Source organism: Podarcis erhardii (assembly GCF_964252035.2).
Source record: "Podarcis erhardii genome assembly, chromosome: 16".
Taxonomy (NCBI): Eukaryota; Metazoa; Chordata; class Lepidosauria; order Squamata; family Lacertidae; genus Podarcis; species Podarcis erhardii.
In genome coordinates, this window is record NC_138514.1 from 6640172 (window position 1) to 6659063 (window position 18892).

The 18892-nt window shown below is 42.7% G+C and overlaps 2 protein-coding genes across 5 annotated transcripts in view; one reads left to right on the top strand and one right to left on the bottom strand.

The window, feature by feature from the left end:
• The first annotated feature begins 289 nt into the window (after window positions 1-289).
• Window positions 290-10885, top strand: LOC309331267 (interleukin-36 receptor antagonist protein-like). Its single transcript, XM_081843394.1, has 5 exons — window positions 290-417; window positions 4043-4124; window positions 8391-8519; window positions 9356-9477; window positions 10518-10885. The coding sequence occupies exons 2-5, from the start codon at window positions 4076-4078 to the stop codon at window positions 10725-10727; spliced, it is 510 nt and encodes a 169-aa protein (XP_081699520.1). The 5' UTR covers window positions 290-417; window positions 4043-4075; the 3' UTR covers window positions 10728-10885.
• Window positions 10886-13097: 2212 nt separating this feature from the next.
• The window catches only part of LOC309331262 (interleukin-36 receptor antagonist protein-like), a 54736-nt gene continuing 48941 nt past the window's right edge, over window positions 13098-18892 (bottom strand). The window contains exons 1-5 of one of the 4 annotated variants that reach the window (XM_081843384.1): window positions 18209-18234; window positions 16661-16817; window positions 14894-15010; window positions 14538-14677; window positions 13098-13747 (exon numbers count right to left, since the gene is read on the bottom strand). In XM_081843384.1, the coding sequence (XP_081699510.1) occupies window positions 13529-13747; window positions 14538-14677; window positions 14894-15010; window positions 16661-16757 (573 nt within the window). In that variant the 5' untranslated portion in view covers window positions 16758-16817; window positions 18209-18234 and the 3' untranslated portion in view covers window positions 13098-13528. Of the gene's footprint in view, window positions 13748-14537; window positions 14678-14893; window positions 15011-16660; window positions 16818-17744; window positions 17788-18208; window positions 18235-18892 lie in introns of those variants that run through there. The other 3 variants (XM_081843385.1, XM_081843383.1, XM_081843386.1) reach the window with 3 other exon arrangements.

An 18892-nucleotide genomic window follows, 5' to 3' on the forward strand; every position in this document is an offset into this window, starting at 1 on the left:
CCTCAGCTCGTAAATCCGGCCCGTGGACCCTGCCGCCCACTCGGTCAGCCCCTGCATGCTGCGGACACCACATCACAAGGGGACTGACTTCCATGATGCTGGCACGGCTTCTGGGCAGGTGCCTACACTGGCGCGGCTTCGGATTGGCTGAGGGAGTTGTTTATTTCCTTGACATCTGATGGGAGGGCGTTCCACAGGGCAGGCACCACCATCGACAAGGCCCTTTAAAGTGCCGTGAGATTGTCATCTTCTGTAAACATCTGCCAGTAATAAGGCTCAACTCAAATTACCCTTGAATATGTAAATCACACCCACCAGTGTCTGTGGGCTGCTATAAAGAGTTTTGTAATGACCATCGGAGGAGCACAGAGAAGGAACCTCCGTCCCACAGCACAAGACTGCTCTATATCAGTGCAGGTACCATCTCCACAACTGTCTCTCTACGCTTTCTTTTCTTGAGCTGCTTTGTTCCCCTGTTAGGGCTAAACCACCTGTGAGGCAGGAAAGCTGTGTATAGCTCAGGGATCACCAATATTTTAAGTCCTGTGGGCACACTTCGAATTTTGAGTGAGTGCTGTGGGAGGTCCCCCTCCCCCGCCTGTCACTTATCTCTCTTCTCCCCCAAATCACTCCCTCGACTTGACACTACAACAGCCAGAAACTAGTACAAAAAGAGTTTTGGAACTTATTGAAATATTTGGTCAGGTAGCAGGTTTTAAATTGAATAAACACAAGACAAAGGTGTTGGAAAAAAATCTTACGGTGGGGGAAAAAGATAGTTTTCAAAGAGAAACTGGTTTGGAAATTACTAAAAAGGTAAAATATCTGGGGGTGAATTTAACATCTAAGAATGTGAATCTATTTAAAGATAATTATGAGAAATGCTGGGCTGAAGTGAAGAAAGATTTCGAGATATGGTCAAGATTGAGACTTTCCTTGTTAGGCCGAATTGCTGTAATTAAGATGAATGTATTGCCGAGATTGTTGTTTTTGTTCCAGACATTGCAAATTTTAGATAAGATGGACTATTTCAAGAAGTGGCAGAAAGATATATCTAAATTTGTCTGGCAGGGCAAAAAACCCAGAATTAAATTTAAGATTTTGACTGATGCAAAGGATAGAGGGGGCTTTGCCCTGCCGGACTTAAAACTTTATTATGAAGCAGCAGCTTTTTGCTGGCTGAAACCATGGCTGCTTCTTGAAAATACAGACATTCTGGACCTGGAAGGTTATGATAATAGTTTTGGTTGGCATGCATATTTATGGTATGACAAGGTAAAGGTACATAGAAATTTTAAAAATCATATTATTAGGAAAGCATTGTATAATGTATGGACTCGATATAAAGATTTGTTTGAAAGTAAAACCCCCAGGTGGCTGTCACCAATGGAAGCTAAGGCGGTAAAAAGATTGAACATGGATACAGACTGGCCAAAATATTGTGAAATTATAGAATATGATGGTGAAAAGCTGAAACTACAGAGTTTTGAGAAATTGAAACCTAAAGTCCGAGATTGGTTACATTACTACCAGATTAATGAAACTTTTAAGCAGGACAGAAAACTAGGATTTCAGAAGGAGAGGTCAAAGTTAGAAACAGAATTGCTAGAACCCAATACTAAGAATTTGTCTAGAATGTATAATCTGCTGCTAAAATGGAACACACAAGATGAAACGGTTAAATCAGCCATGATTAAGTGGGCACAAGATATTGGTCATGATATTATGTTTGCTGACTGGGAGCAGTTATGGACCACAGGTATTAAATTTACGGCATGTAGTGCCCTGAAAGAGAACATAATGAAAATGATCTATAGGTGGTACATGACCCCAGTCAAGCTTGCAAAGATATATCATTTGCCCAATAACAATTGCTGGAAGTGTAATGAATGTGAAGGAACTTTTTATCACCTTTGGTGGACCTGCCCAAAGATTAAGGCCTACTGGGAAATGATCTATAATGAAATTAAGAAAATCCTTAAGTGGACATTTGTAAAGAAACCGGAGGCTTTTCTCTTGGGCATGGTCGGCCAATTGGTACCAAAGAAAGATAGGACCTTTTTTATGTACGCAACAACAGCAGCAAGAATCCTTTTGGCGAAGTATTGGAAGACTAAAGAACTACCTACTCTGGAAGAATGGCAGACCAAGGTGACTGAATTTATGGGACTGGCAGAGATGACCGGCAGAATCCGTGACCAGAGGAAAGAGACAGTGGAGGAGGACTGGAAAAAATTTAAAATCTATCTTAAAAATTGTTGTAAAATTTCGGAATGTTAAGATGTCAGGGGATTGGACACTAAGAATTACAGCTATAAATCGAAATTTATAAAGCAGAAACTCTTTTTAAAGAGAATTAAATATAAAAATGGGATGAAGAATTGCTAAAAATTTTGAAATTTGGATGCAGTGAAGGGGAGGTTTGGGGAAGTCGCATTATGTTTGTTTTGTTTTTTGTTTATGTTGTAAAATCAATAAAAATTATTATTAAAAAAAAAACCAAATCACTCCCTCGAACAAAAGGTGAATGCGTGCACATACACACTTCACAGGGATCTGGGAATTATCCTGAGCCTTTTAAAGTACACACAGCTGAAAGTGGATGTGGGAACCTGCGGCACTATAGAAATTTATAAGGGAAGAAAAAACTAACCACCCTTACCGTCCCAGGACTAAGGGAGCAGCCAGGGGCTCCCAGAGGCTTTGTGGGTGCCAGCGAAAGGCCTTAAAGGCCCCAGTGCAGTCATCAATGCAATGCTGGTAATCCCTGGTCTAGCTCTTGCCTTGAATGATTTCCCTATCATTATAGCCACTTAAGAGACAGACTAAGAATCCCAGGGAACTGTGATGGTTTAGTAGTTTAACAGCTCCTGTGACCTGGTATGGTTTGCTGTTTCTTAAGATTCTGCATGCATCCCTCCTTTATTTTTTTCATTTTTCTATTTTCCGTTTGCTGTATGGTTGGTTATGCATTTATTATAATCCAGCCTGTACAGTTTGTTTTTATATAATGGAAAGCGAACGTCTGTCTGTCTGTCTGTCTGTCTGTGTCCTCTTCCAGTCCTTACAAAGCTGCTGTTAGCTCCATAGTGGAAGCGATGGGGGAGGTACTATATTTTTATCTGATGGTTATAGTGTTTGGGGAATTTTGATTCAGAAAATGGCAGGGGGAGTGAAAGGGTAAAAAAAGAGAAGTCCTCTCTTCCCCAGAGCCACTGCTTTGAACAAAATTGTAGAGCTCCATGGCTACTTTAAATTTAAAAACTTGGGAGAGATGCTATATTGGGGTGCCATCCAAGAGGGGCTGAGGACCCCTGAATTTTCAAGGAGGACCTGCTGGGCTTTTGCATGGCCACTGCGGGTCTTGCCAGGCCCTCCTGCAGCTAGGATGGGCCCCGTCAGGCTTTATCTTTACTCTAGGTGAGGGAAACTGAGGATGGGACAGAAATTTGATTCAGTTTTCATTCAAAGGCGAACCTATCAAAATTGTGCTTTCCAAAACAATGCACAACCTGAAACTCAGCAACCTTTTGAAATTTACACTTGTCCAGATTTTGCAGTGCAGTTATCCAGTCAAGTAATGTGGAAAAAAATTGCACATATTGGAGTAAAGTGTCCACAAAAGTGCACTTTTGGATGAAAATAACATATTCATTGTTTCTCTTGTTGGTTTCTGCCTCGATGAGGCCATTGACTCTGTACTCTTCCAGTAATGACCCATCCCCCTTGTTGCTTAAGGTGAGGCTGCAGTGACAGTCAGTGCACCACTGCTTTTGTTCAGAATGCTTACAGTGGTGTCCAAACTTTTTTCAAAGAGGGCCAGATTTGATGAAGTGAAGGGCTGTGAGGGCCAACCAAAGTTGTTAACCTTTTTTAGGGTTGAAGTTGTTGAGCTTTTTTAAGGATTTTACCCCAGGAAATAAACTGCTCCAGGGGCTGGATTAAACCAACCAGTGGGCTGGATTAGGCCCCCAAAATGGACTTTGGACATGCCTGGTGCCTTAAGATGTCCTCTGTAGCTTATCACTCTTTGTTTCAACAGCTGTAACTGCTGAAGAGGTGACAAATATCCTGAATGTCAGCCAATCTTCAGGAAGGAATGGAGAAAGCAGGAGGAGATGAAGGTTTGTACACCCACAAGAACGAACTGGCAAATTTCTTTTCATGTAAAGAAACCAAATTCTTTACTTTTCTATTTGTTTTCCAAGGCAATGTTCCCAAATCTGCAGATAGCTTTCTGAAAATCATTGGAGGCTAGATATTGAGAAAATAAAAGAATCAGAAGTGGCTTCAACAATACATTACATTACATTACATTACAGTGGTACCTCGGGTTACATACGCTTCAGGTTACAGACTCCGCAATCCCAGAAATAGTACCTCGGGTTAAGAACTTTGCTTCAGGATGAGAACAGAAATTGTGCAGCGGTGGCGCAACAGCAGCGGGAGGCCCCATTAGCTAAAGTGGTGCTTCAGGTAAAGAACCGTTTCAGGTTAAGAACGGACCTCTGGAATGAATTAAGTACTTAACCCGAGGTACCACCCGAGGTACCACTGTACATTCATATATACACTGTATAGAGAGAAGTCTGTCTTTCTTTCTTTCTGAAGTGGCTTCAAGAGGCAATGCTCTCTGTATGGGGATTCCCCTGTGCTTAATCAGAGACCTGTAATTAGTGAAGAATGCTTCAGCACAGTTGTTGAGAAGAATAAGACCTTGTCAGCATACAGCACTTCTGCTCAGAGATCTGAACTGCGCCCCCCCCCCCCCCCCGATTTGGAATTGTCATTGTTAAAGATTTCACACTTGTAAGAAATCAGTCTTTTAATGCTGCAGCCAGCACCCACACATTGGAATTCCCTGCCTATTGATATCATATAGGCAGCTTCTCTGTGCCCTTTTGGGCACATGCTTAAAACATTCTTGTTTAGGCAGGCCTATCCAGTCCCCTAGGGTGTTGATGTGTTTTATAATCTCTTTTCTGTGTGCTCTACAGTTTTAATGGCCTTTTGTATAGTTTGACTTATTTGTTTAAACTGTTTTCATTGAAAATTTTTATATAACCTGTAAACCAATTAGAGGTTTTGTGGTTACAGTCAAGCAGTATTTTCAAAAGAAATACAGGAACAATAAGAAAAAACTTTGAATCTCAAACTCTCAGAATTTCAGCACTGAGATTCAAACAGATGGCAAAGTTAATTTCTCTGTCAGTCAGCATTCCCAGGGCAACTTACACAACAACAACAACAACAACAACAACAACAACAACAACAACAACAACAAGTCTAATATAACTAAGACAGGCTTCTCCAACCTGGTGCCCTCCATCTATTTTGAGCTGTTACAGCTTCTATCAAGCTAAGCTAGCACAGTCACTCTGCGTGGGATTGATAGGCGCTACAGACCAAATCATCTGAGAAGCACCAGGTTAGCAAAGGTGGATCTAAAGCAATAATAAAACAGCATAGTGCAATGTAAAATGCAAATAAATAAAAACGGGCTGCAGCTTAAAAGAATTAAAAACTTAGCCATGTGAATCCATCTTCTGTCCAAAAATTGTTAATGGATACATGAAGGCCTCTTCCAGGAACAGGAATCCGTCACTATCTCCAAAGAAATAACAGGACTTATTCTCTGGGCATGGCTTTAACTGAGCTTTTCATGGTTTTCTGATTATGTTCCCATTCCTCCTCCACATCTGCCTGGGCCTGTCTTAGAGTACAGATTCCATACAGTATTTGGTTAACCACATACAGTCCTATGTTTGGATATAACCCTGGCCTGTCAGTCTAAAGCACAGAGGCTAAGGTTTATCAGGACTAGGGCAACCAGGCTGACTGCTAAAGCAACAGGGCTGCTAAATGCTGAATATGCACCTCTTTATCCTGTGCTTTGAAGCCTGAGATGTGTGTTTTCAGGACCCAACTTATTCCTGTGACTCTAATTGTTTTTGATTCTGACTTTTAAATGGTAGCAACCCACTCTGGGACCTGCTGGTGAAGGGTGGGTAATAAATTTCGATTTTAATAATACAAAAAAATACTATAGCACTGGCTGTCAGCTTCTCCTTAGCCTCAGCAATACCTGGAGAACTCAGCAGGGAGGAAGATGGGGGCCAAACCTGAATTGGTTTGCTCTGCCTGCCATTGGCTCTGGCTGTGGGTCTTTCTTCATTCCACCCCACCATTCCCAGTGGACACCATCCACCACTGTTTGAAGGTTTGGTGTGGTTTCTTCTCAAAGATATTAGCAGGCTCTTCTCCCATTTGATGCTGCACTGAATCTTAGGTATCCCATCCCATGGTGGATGAGGGCAGGGACAGAGTTGGAGGCAAGCCTCATCAGAGCTTGTTTCCAAAAGGGAAATGACAAGCATACCTACAGAGTGAGGTAACGGATCTCCTCTGCAGAAACCAGTGTGTGCAGTTTTCCATCCAGGTTAGTGCTATTGAAATGCAGAATACATATCAGTTGGCTGGGTCGGTTTGATTGATTGCTTTCCATTAATCAGGAGGAACGGAATTAAATATACAAGCAGTAGGAGGTGACTCAAAGCCAGAAATCCAACAGCTAAGGCAAGAGAGAAAATAGGGAGCCAGTCAAAGACCAGCACCATGGACCAGCACCTAAAGCTGTTAGGTGCAGAACAGAGGTCAGCAAGGCTTACTGGGCATGGGCTGCATCACTCTGAGGACCAGACTGGTGCAGCGCAATGCCGGAAAACGCGTCTGTGCATGTCTGTGGCGCCAAGCGCCACAGCGATTTCCGGAGAAAAAATGGCACAGCCCAAATGATATGAATCAGAACCATGCAGCAATTTCTGGACCATCTGCGGGCCGGATCCAGAACCCATTCGGGCCAGAACCGGCCCGCGGGCCTTAGGTTGCTGACCTCTGGTATAGAATGAACATCAAGCCGCTTCTCTAGGAAGCATTGATAAAGGCCCTAAACACCTGGAGTCCCATGCTCCTACAATACTCTTTTTTGAAGGCTGCTTAGTGTTTTCAGCCAGGGACAATATGTGAGCATGAGGTCTTGGCAAACCTTCAGGGTGGCCGCTTGCTGGGTTTGGTGTTTCTTGTTGGGTAGTCTGGGTTGCTTGGTTCCTTCTTGATGAGTCCATCACTTGCTCATCCCAAGTGGCTTTTCAGGTTCCCTAAGGCTGCACAAGCTCTTTGACCCACAGCTGCTATAGCAGTCTTGAAGGAAAAGGGCAAAGAAATGACAATATATCTCGCCACCAGTGCCTAGGTTGCTTATTGGGAGCCATGTCCATAACATGTTATGGCAAATGACATGGATTGCAGCCTAAAGCATTGTCAGTGAAGGATGCATCTAATTTTTCATTTTGGCAGTATACTTACCTGTGGTTTTAGCACTGGTTGAACAAAGTAAAACTTTGTTGTAGTTGTTTAGTCATTTAGTCGTGTCCGACTCTTCGTGACCCCCTGGACCAGAGCACACCAGGCACTCCTGTCTTCCACTGCCTCCCGCAGTTTGGTCAAACTCATGCTGGTAGCTTCAAGTACACTGCCCAACCATCTCGTCCTCTGTCGTCCCCTTCTCCTTGTGCCCTCCATCTTTCCCAACATCGGGGTCTTTTCCAGGGAGTCTTCTCTTCTCATGAGGTGGCCAAAGTATTGGAGCCTCAGCTTCACGATCTGTCCTTCCAGTGAGCACTCAGGGCTTACCGTATTTTTCGCTCTATAAGACGCACCAGACCACAAGACGCACCTAGTTTTTGGAAGAGGAAAACAAGAAAAAAAATATTCTGAATCTCAGAAGCCAGAACAGCAAGAGGGATCGCTGCGCAGTGAAAGCAGCAATCCCTATTGCTGTTCTGGCTTCTGGGATAGCTGTGCAACCTGCATTCACTCCATAAGACGCACACACATTTTCCCTTACTTTTTAGGAGGGAAAAAGTGAGTCTTATAAAGCAAAAAATACAGTATTTCCTTAAGAATTGATAGATTTCCTCCTTCATGGATCACTGCCTTGACATGGTGAAGGGGCTTGAATAACTCAGAGAAGCTATGAGCTATGCTGTGCAGGGCCACCCAAGATGGACAGGTCATAGTGGAGAGTTTTGACTAAACGTGATCCACCTGGAGCAGGAACTGGCAAGCCACTCCAGTATCCCTGCCAAGAAAACTCCATGGACAAAGACAACAGGCATATAAAAGTAAAACTAGGAACTTGTTTAACCAACTGTAGGCACAATACTCTAACTCTGCACGATTGATGCCAAACAGGGCAGTTGCCATGTCATGCAAAAATGTGATTATTTCTAAGTATTGCTTGTTTCTTCTTTAGATTACTCCCCATTTTTTCTTGCATATGGATGTGTTTTTGGGTACATTATATATTTCCATCCTAATGTGTTCCCCAGTTCCTTCCGGGGGCGTTCGTCCAGCATTAGAGTATCCCTGGCACTGCAGACTTACAGATATCAACCACAAGATCCTCATCCTGCAGAATGACCATCTGATAGCATCCCCACCAAATTCCAACGCATCAGGTAATAGTTATTATGATTCCTTTGCATCTTGCTGGTCCTGCCGTTACTGACTGAACACTTGTTTACATTCTGGAGCTGAGTAGCCAGGAATCGGGAAACAGGGTTTTTTATCATCCAGAACTCACCGGAACTTAGTTCCAGCACCATTGCCATTATAAGAAAGGGAAGTGTTTGAAATATACTCGGAGTCGAGAGTGGATTTCATGCTCTTTATTCAGCTTATAGTGGTGAGGAGGAATGGAAGTTCCCCTGGGATGTCTCCTTTATATACATTATTTACACAATGGGCCCCATGTGATTGGCTAATTCCGGGATTCTCCTGTAGGCCAATCCGGTTGCGGATTCACTTCCACTTGGAGCTGGATTGGGTGGCTCCTGTGGACCAATCAGACTGCTGCATTCTGAATCCTATTGTTCTAGGACCAATCAGACTGCTGCATTTTGGATCCTATTCAACTCAGTACATAACAGTGTTCAGCAGTGGCATGTGGCCCTTGGAATGTTGCCCAGAAGGGATTGAGGACTGCAGGCCAAAAAGAGCTCCCCACTTCTGCCACAAGAGGTGGCAAAATTACAAACAGGGCATGGGATTATCTGTGGGTCTATGCAAACTACCGGCACTATGTAGCAGAAACTCATGAAAACTGGACACGTGTCTACTGTAGTGATCATGTGTATAGACACATATTTGATTTTGAGGGGATCATCAGTAGTTTCCCATCCTATTGAAAACCTTCCTTCCATTTTGGCTTCTCCTACAAAATTCCTGTACCAAATAAGAATGCATGATTTACTCCCTCTCACGGTACTGACCCTGTTTTGTTTTTTGTCTCTAGAGGTAGTATTTGACATATATCCCAACAGAGGTATTATGGGAAATGTAATCTTTATTGGCTTCAATGGACGTGTCCTGTCCTGTGTGGAATCTGGAGGAGGGCCTCCTCAACTAAAGGCAGTGGTGAGTTTTGTCCAGGGCTGATCCAATCATTTTAGTACCTGCGGCGAACCACAAAACGGTGCCCCCTGCCACAGAAGAAGGTGGGAAGATCTACCTTAGGAACAAAGCAAGGAATCAAACCAACCTTACTCAATGGTTGAACTGTGAATCAAAGGGCATCATGGGTGGGAAAGGGCCTGCTTTGGCTCTGAATGGGGGCCCAGAGGGCAGCCCCTTCCCTTCTCTCCTTAGGGATGGGAGGAGACCAGCAGTCCCTCCTATTCTCCGAGGATGGGGTGGGGGACTGCTAAGAGTGATGTGCCTTGGCCCAGTATACCTGAAGGAGCATCTCCACCTCCATCGTTCTGCCCGGACACTGAGGTCCAGCTTCGAGGGCCTTCTGGCGGTTCCCTCACTGCAAGAAGCCAAGATACAGGGAAACGGAAAGAGGGCCTTCTCAGTAGTGGCGCCCACCCTGTGCAACACCCTCCCATCAGATGTCCAGGAAATAAGCAGCTATCCTATTTTTAAGACATCTGAAGGCAGCCCTGTTTAGGGAAGTTTTTAATATTTAATGCTGTCTTGTTTTTAACACTAGATTGGGAGCTGTCCAGTGTGGCTGGGGAAACTCAGCCAGATGGATGGGGTATAAATTATAAATAATAATTATTATTATTATTATTATTATTATTATTATTATTATTATTATCCCCATTAAAACAAAAACTTACACGTTTAGATGAATTAATGCATTCTAGTAGGCACTGTTGTTGCTTTTATCAATTAAAGTTCTACCTTGCCTTTCCTCCAAAGGACCCCAGGGTGGCAAATAATGAAGCAATAGAAAAATACAATTAAAAATAAAGTGCAACCATATTAAAAAGTTTAAAAATAATAATATATATCTTTAAAAGCTATTTTTAGGGTATTTACAAATAATCCCATATTTCCAGGATCCTCCCCTTCCCTCCCACAAACATTTGCTTTCTCTCAAGCAACTGCAAGTGATGCAATACAACTTTTCTTTCTACCCAAGTCTTTGCATTTCTGTTTTCTTTTAGCCTGGAAATATTAAGGAAATGTACAATGAGGTGAACGAATTCAGGAGTTGCACTTTCTTCAGAAAGCCTGGTGGCAAAGAGACGTACAGCTTGGAATCTGCAGCATTCCCGGGCTGGTTCATAAGCACTTCTCCTGAGCCAAACAAGCCTGTTGGTTTGAGCCGCCCAGGAGCCACGGAGATCACAGAATTTTATATGGCGAGAATATAGGACTAAATGTGACCCTGCTGCTTTAAAGGAGAATATCTGCCATTACCAGGGAGCTGTCATTGAAAATACATGACACAGAGGAAATCATCCCCGAGAAACCCCAACGCTTCTCCATTTGTTGTTATTTTTATTCTTTATTAAATTTGTTATTTGCTTTATCTTGCCCTGGACAACCCAAAGCGACCTAGAACCAACCAACCAACCAACCAACCAACCAACCAAATAAATAAATAAATAAACACCACACATACAGTAGATACATTAAAGTCTATAGGAAAAAAGAAATACATTAACACTCCTCCCACTTCACAGATAGTTAAGGACTAACGGCCTGGTAATAGAGGAAAGTTTTTGCCTGGTTCCTAAAGATATGATTGTGCCAGGCCAGCCTCCCTGGGAAGAACGTTTCATAAATGGAGAGACACTGCAGAAAAGGCCCATTCTCATGTTGCCACACGCCAGATCTCTTTTTGAGGGGGCACACAAAGTAGAGCTGCAGATGGTGATCGCTGGGTCTGGGTCAGTTAATATGTGAGAGGCAGTCCTTGAGATATTGTAGTCCAGTTTCTGGCTGATGTCACAATTTACGTCTGTTGAGCTCTTCAGGACTGGGGAGCTGTTCGGGTGGGGGAAAGCCAGGAGTTATGAGGTAAAATTCCTGGCAATGCTCCTCAGGCGTTCTGGGGAGTGCACAGTATCCCGTGGTGTTGCTTAAGCTCATATCTAGAAAGGCAGTATGGACACGACCTCGGAAGTATGTCCCTGCCATGGACGAATCGTCTCAGGCATGATTTGTGATCGGTTCCCCGTGAATTTGGAATATTGGCGTTGATTAGGGGACGCTCCTGAAATGGCATATGATAAAGGGCTGCAATTAATCAGCTGCCGAAAGGACTGGATTTGGGCCATGAAGGTATTTCAATGATTTTCAACAAGCGCAAAAATACTTACAATAGCCAGAATGGAAGGGGAGGCAAGGCAATGTTTGTTTTGATGGTTCCTAAATGGTCTTTTTCTCTCTTGACCACCCCTTTAAAATGAAAGAATCATGTGCAGGTGTTTTGATGTTATCTGTTACTGAGAGAGAGAGGGGAGCCAATGATTTATGCTCAACAAAGGGTTCTACAATTTCTTTTACACCCTTCCCTCTTGACTGAGGGTGAATGGAACTTATATAAATTTTCTTTGGACTGGATCAGGAGTGGAGAAGAGAACAATTTGCTAAGGACTGCTAATTACACTTGGCAGGAATTTAAATATGTGACTTTGATCTTTAATTGCGAGCTGTGGAAAATAATCCCCAGAATTTTAATGGCAGAGCAGACATCAACTTGGGGAGTTGTTTATAGCTCAGCAAGTCCTTGAACAATGGAAGGAATGTTTTCAAAGGAGTGGAATGGACCAAGTACAATGAAAATCTCTCTTCAAACCTGGTCTGGGAACAGCATGCTAGAAGGAATGAACACGTGAATTTTTTTATATATATGTTTGCAAAATAAGAATGGTAATGATTTGTAAGGAAACAAGAAGGCTAGCCACGAAAATGGATTAAAACTAATAGAAGGATGAGAATGTGATTAAAGAAGAAGTGGCAACATCAGGAAGCATTGGACATGTTTGTAACAGGAGTGGGAAACCTTATTATTGTTATTATTATTATTGAAAAATTGTATTAAATTTAAATAATTTGGATCAATTTATTAAAATTCGGAAAACACACACACACACACACACACACACACACACACAAGAATGAAATATTGTAGTCCTGAGTCTTTTAAAGCTTTATAGGTCAAAACCAGCAAAGGCCACTGAGAGATCCAGCAGAACTAGGAAACAGCTTTCACCTTTGTCCTTAGCCCACCAGAGATCATCGACCAGCAAGATCAAGGCAGTTTCAGCCCCATGTTGAATGAAAAGGATCTAAATCGTCCACATCCTCCAGGCGTGCCTGGAGTTGTTTAGCAACCACCCACTCAGTCACCTTGCCTGAAGATGGGAGATTTAAAACTGAGTGATTGTTGGCCATTTTGGATGGGTCCAAAGATGGTTTTTAAAGAAGCGATTTAATAACTGCCTCTTTCAGTGAGTCTGGGAAGGCTTCCACACAGAGGGAAGCATTCACCACCCCACGGAGCCCCTCGCCCAGCCCTTCCTGGCTTGCTTTTATGAGCCAGGATGGGCAAGGATCAAGGAGACAGGTGGTTGGTTTCACTCATCCAAGCAGCCTGTCCACATCTTCAGAGGTGACAGATTGGAAGTGATCCCATGCAACTTGACTAGACAGGACTCTAGGTACAATTGCATACAGAAATGTAAACGTTAATGAGAAATTGGCACCAGAATGCTGATGAATATTCCTGAGGACTCTTTTTAAAACAAAATGAATGAACTTTATTACGGTCACAGACCAGGATAAAAAAACAAACAATCAGATAAATAAAATAGCAGTTAGGATTTTTTAAACTGATAAATGTTGGGGCAGATAAGGACAAAGAAACAAGCTTAGGATAAAACATCTGAATAAAATACAAGATTAAACACAAGGACTCTTTTTAAAACAAAATGCAAACTAATATGGAAATGAGGAGAACTGAACAAGACTGGAAGAATGAGAAACCGAGAGCAACCAAAATTGACCTATCCAGCCATCCCTACTCTTGATAGATGCAATTTCCTTCTGTTTTTGTAGCTTGAGTGAATACTGGAAGTTCTGAACATGTTAGAACTGAAAGGCATTTTGCTACTTGATGAGGATATACATACACTGGCATTAAAACCTTCCTCCTCTTTCAGAAGTTCTAATCTTTTACTTTATCAAAATAAAACTGAGTGATCTCAGCACCTCCTTGATGACTCAAACGAATTGGCTGGTTTGGCTCAGGCAACGTGCTTAGGAACCAACCGGGGAATGCTGCAGATTCAAAGCTGCCGGTCTCTGTGCTGCTGCCACTTTTACAAAAGAAAGTGAAATTCTTGTGTTCCTTGCCATCGTTGTAGAGATCCATAATGCCTTTACCCTATTTAAGATAAAAAAGCATACAAAAGGTTTAGTAGAAAGAAGGGTTGTGCTGCATCACAAATGAACGCCGTCAGTTGCCTGGGAGAAAGCGAGACTTGGGGCTAAATCCCAATGATTGTAACCAAAGCATATACAAATTCAAAGTTTACTGGAAGCCTCAAGTTTAAATCTGGATTGTGTCATGAATACACCAAGCATTCAGCCATGAGATAAGCCTTTCATTCAAAGGGTGGGAGGACCTGTGGCCCTCTAGAGGTTGTTGGACTACAATTCCTATCATCTCTGACCATTGGCTGTCCAGGATGGGGCCGATGGGAGTTAAGGTCCAACAAGATCTGAACCACCACTGGTTCTTCAGCTTCAATTCCTGTCTGCCTTTCATAAGTTTGAATCTTTGTTTATATAACAAAACAGGGATTGTTTCGCTCCTGAATTTAAAAAAACAAAACAGGAAATAGAACCAGAAGCTGGATAATGAAGGAGAAATTCATAACTAATGGAGAAGAGTGCAGAATGTACAATCAGGAAGTATTTGCTTTCACTAAAAGGACAGAAGCAGCCCTAAAAACCTCAGTAGAGCTTTTCCTCTCCCCAGTAGACAGGCTAGGAAGGAGAGGGAAGAAGCCCAGAAGGATAACAGAGAGAAGAATGGAATGCAGTGATTAAGGAAAAAAAGAATGAGCAAACAGCAGAGAATATCTAAAATCTTTGTCATGGTGGATGCCACAGAACAAGCAGAAGAAATTTGAAACAATCGAATGTGGCTTTGAACCAGAAGTGAAACCCACCTCCAAGGTCAGCTGAGGTTGACCACCAGATTCACCACAGGAGAGGGTTTGTGCTCCATCTTGGGTGCCCAAAAAGACGGCAAATGTGTTTCCATCTTTTGGGGTTATCCCTCTGTTGGGGGTCATAGCCAACAAGTAATCTGGAAGCAAAAAACAGGCAAAGATCAGTGTGATAAGAGTGGGGTGTGACCATGGAAAGTTAAGGAGCACCATTTCTGACCCTAGTTGAAGACAGTGCTGCTGTATCAGACACTTCCTGACACCTGGTTACCCAGTCCCAGAATTTGCACAAGTGTTCAATCGGTAACAGTGTAGGTCGCAGCTGTGAGATGAGAAGGGTTCTTAATCAATGTTACCAGGTGAGTTGCCATCTTTGGGAGCTGCTACCAGCATGTTGTTCTTCAGGAACAGGAAATTCTGGTTAATATCCCAAACCCTGTAGAGCCATGGGCTCCCTAACCGAAGGGAAGGATCTGTGATGAAAAGAAGTAATACAAATTTATCAATACAGAAGAAAAATGGAATATTCTAAAGAAGGAACAAACAACTTTTCAGAGATAACTTTTTTCTTCTGTGTTGGAGCTGCAATTCTTTTCTCCCCCTTTTGCATGAAGTGGTAATAGCCATGGTTGGCACAACACATTTTCCATGGTGGCAACATTGTGGAGTTTCTCATGTGAGTCTAGGACTTCCTCTATCCTTAAGATATTACGCATGCAAGTCATTAAATGTGTTCCTAGTGTATGTTTTTTCATCTGGTACTAAGAATACAGGTTTATATATTGCCAAAGAGACAGCCTAGTTGTCTGGCTGTTTTCAGCTTTAATCCAATGGGGTCCAACCTGGCTGAAACCCAAGGACACTAGTTTGACTGGTTTCTCCAGGTGAAATCCATCGACTCCCCCTGCTGGTGTGTGTATCAGTTTCCTTTTGACTAAAGACCCCTGCTTTTTAGAGGAGTTTTGATTCTGACCATGTTCTTGCCCTCCTGAACCATGGGAGAAAGAGATAGGCAGAATAACCAAGGGCACAGAGCACACATGCATGTACGAATGAATGAATGAATGAATAGCTGAATCAGGTTAGCTAATGAAGCAGGATATCTACCGTATTTGGTTATCTGCAAGTATATTTGCACACAATATGGTCCATGAAATATGTACTTTAAAAAAACAGTCCTGATTGTTTACCACCCCCATCTGACGCCCCAAAAGTACCCAATAATTCAGGATAATAATTCATGCATCTGGTGAAATGGGCTTATATTGTTAGGAAAATAGTCCAACAGGTACCACTCGTTCTTTGCTGAAACAGACTAACACGGCTAGATTTTTTAGGAACAAGTCCTCCTTGCTTTTATGTTAAACCACCAACATGGAAAATATCCCCATGGGGAATGTCATTTCATTCAGCTGGTGTACATGCATATGGTGACATAGCATGGTTTGCTGGTTTCCGGGGCAGGTGGGAGCCAGGTGGACGCACGCACACTAGGGCGTGGGATGCGGAAAATGAAGGGAGCCTGCCACAGAAGGCCAGCCCTTGCTGTTGATGCAGCACTGCAATGCCTGCCTGCCCATGCAGGGTGGAAGCCAGCTAGCAAATTGTGGCCCTTGGCAGGTGAATCCCCCTGATGCCCTTGGTGAGGAGTGCCAGGCTTTGCTCGGGTTGCCCCTTGACTGCTTCCCTTCATCCGTGCCCACTCACCATTGGGAGAGCATACTGAGCGAGGAGTAAGTGAGCACTAGGCATTGGTCGGGCGGCCATTCAGAGAGGAGGTTGGCCATTTAGGGAGGGGCCTGGAATGTAGCGGCAATGCCAGGTCAGACTCTGGGGCCCAGATAGCCCTGCAGCAGGCAGGGAAGGATGAGGAGCTGAGGGCAGGGACCACCAGTACGTGCCTGGACAGGAATCCCCGCAGAAGCCAACACCTGCATGGGGGTGCCTGGTTTGCACCCCCTCAAAATTATGCCCCCAGGGGACTCGGCCTCCTTTCCCCCCACTATGTTATGCCCCTGTGAGCCTATATGGATAATGGAAATTTTAATTTAATTTAAGGCTCACTGCAGGTTTTCAGAACTTGTCTTGTGCAGGAAATATAAAAGCAAAGCATTGTTTTTCACCTGGCTTAGGAAAGTGATGGAATAAATCTCTCATTTTCTGGTCCACAGTCATCTTGTGGGGCTTCTCCCTTAAAGTCTCTGTGTCTACTTTATCCATTGCTTCCCAAGGATTGGTTGAGATTCAGGCTACAAGCTCACTCTTCTGCAGTTGTAGCTACTAAAAGAGAGTGATGTAAAATGTTAGAGGAGAGGCTGCAAAAATCCAAAGTTCCATTGATTGCCCTTCTGCACAATATCCCTGGATCAACACAGATACATACATACATATATATATATATATATATATATATATATATATATATATATATATATAAAACTTTATTTGTAAGCCACCTTTACATAGTTCATACCATGCTCAAGGCGGATAACAACATTGAAAAACTACATAATTACAACATAACAACCAAACCGAACAAGTTCCACATAAATCATAGTAAGATCTAAAATAAAATATCAGTATCAATCAAAAAATCAGTATCAAAATTAGCAACAACCCACTGCCTAAACAATACCCCAGGAAAAGGTCATTCAGCAGCCTCAGCTTTTGTAGTTGGAGTCCGTCCTGGCCCCACCCTCCCAGGCCAGGTGGAACAGGCTTGCAAGGCAGGAAGGAAGTCTTCCAGGACTCACAGCCAATATAAATTAGGCATGGTGAAGCAAGGCTAATTACGCAACCAATGTCCAGGAGTAAGAATACAGCAACAGAGAATCAGACGATATGCCACTGGTATGAATTGATGCAATATAGCAGATCATTAAATCAGAGCTTCCACCTTCTTGAAATTTAAAACAGATACACAGGCTACCAGTTTCTATCAGGACAGGGGCTCTGGAGGTGAATTTTTAATCCTTTCCCTTGTGCTCAATCAAGCTTAACCCTCCGTCTCCAAACATTTGTACCCTCTTTAAGGGGAGAGGGAATGAAGGGCATCAATTTTTTCCCCTTGGTACAGACCTGCTGGGCTGGGGAGGTGATATATTTCTTCTAAAAACATATATCCTGCACAAAAGAGCATTACAATTACAAAAATATCTCAAAATACCTTACAACAAATTCATTTTAAAAAATAGCAATGCCACTTACAGCCAAAGTAAATCGAGAATAAAGTAAACAGCAGTCCAGAATGCTTAGAAAGGGGAAACAAAAAGTACACCTGAATTAGTATTGTTAATTACAATTAATTGACATTAAAATCAAGGAAATATGTCTCCCTCAGCTTCACTGCCCACCAAATGACTATAATGATAGATGGGGGAAATGGGTCTGAGGAAAGGCAAAACAGAGATTTCCTGCCTCTGAGATAATTTGGCATTTGAAGCAGACAATTTAGCATAGTCTTCCCTAATTTGAGGCCCTCCACATGTTGTGGACCACAGCTCCCATCAGCCTCAACCAGGATACCCAATGATCATGGATGATGGAAGCTGTAATACAACAATATCTGGAAGGCAACTAGCTGGGAAAGGCTATGATCTCAACTAGCTGCCTTCCAGATATTGCTGGATATCTGGATAGAAGGTTCAGAGAAATAATTGAGGAGATGCTACCTGTCCTGGTGTGAGGAAGTCCTGTGTCTTGCTATGAATTGTCTTCTGAGATTTACACAGCATCTTATAGCTTAGTCAGACCAGTGGGTGTGGTTTATATGCTCTATGGCACCTTATATGGCACAAACACTAATCCAAGTCTTGCAGCAGCAGCCAGCTGTTCCAGGAAGCTACAAATGCTGTGATAGTTCAAAAGCTGAGGGCTCCTCCCAACATCCTTTTTATTCTGCATTGGTGATCATTTATGCTCATGATGGTACTGAGGTGGTCACATGCAACCCCAGTTTCAATACTGTTTGTGACTAGTGATAGAGGAGAAATTTGATTCAGTGTTCATATAAACCTGAATCTTATCAAATTTGCACATTCCAAACATTATGCGAACTGAAACAAAGCTATCTTAAATTTGCGGTTCTGCAGATTTCGCAATGCAGTTCTCCATCCAATCAAATAATGTTTGTGGAATTGCATATATTATAGGAAAGTGTGCAGTATAATGGACACATTAGTAAAAATCTACAGAAATGCATTATATTGGGGGAAATTGATCACAAACATGTGTACACTAGTCATAACTGCATAGAAAATGTGTTTAGTGGGAGAAATTTGCAGTAAAAAACTAGTGAATCTTCATGAGGAATTTTTTTAAAATGCAAATTGCTGCAAAATGTAGAGAACTGAATT

Bases quoted from the DNA above. Each gene is read 5' to 3' on its own strand.
- LOC309331267 (XM_081843394.1), top strand. From the start codon at position 4,076: ATGTCAGCCAATCTTCAGGAAGGAATGGAGAAAGCAGGAGGAGATGAA. The intron at 4,125-8,390 runs GTTTGTACACCC...TGTGTTCCCCAG, and splicing joins GAAAGCAGGAGGAGATGAAG to TTCCTTCCGGGGGCGTTCGT. The intron at 9,478-10,517 runs GTGAGTTTTGTC...GTTTTCTTTTAG, and splicing joins CTCCTCAACTAAAGGCAGTG to CCTGGAAATATTAAGGAAAT.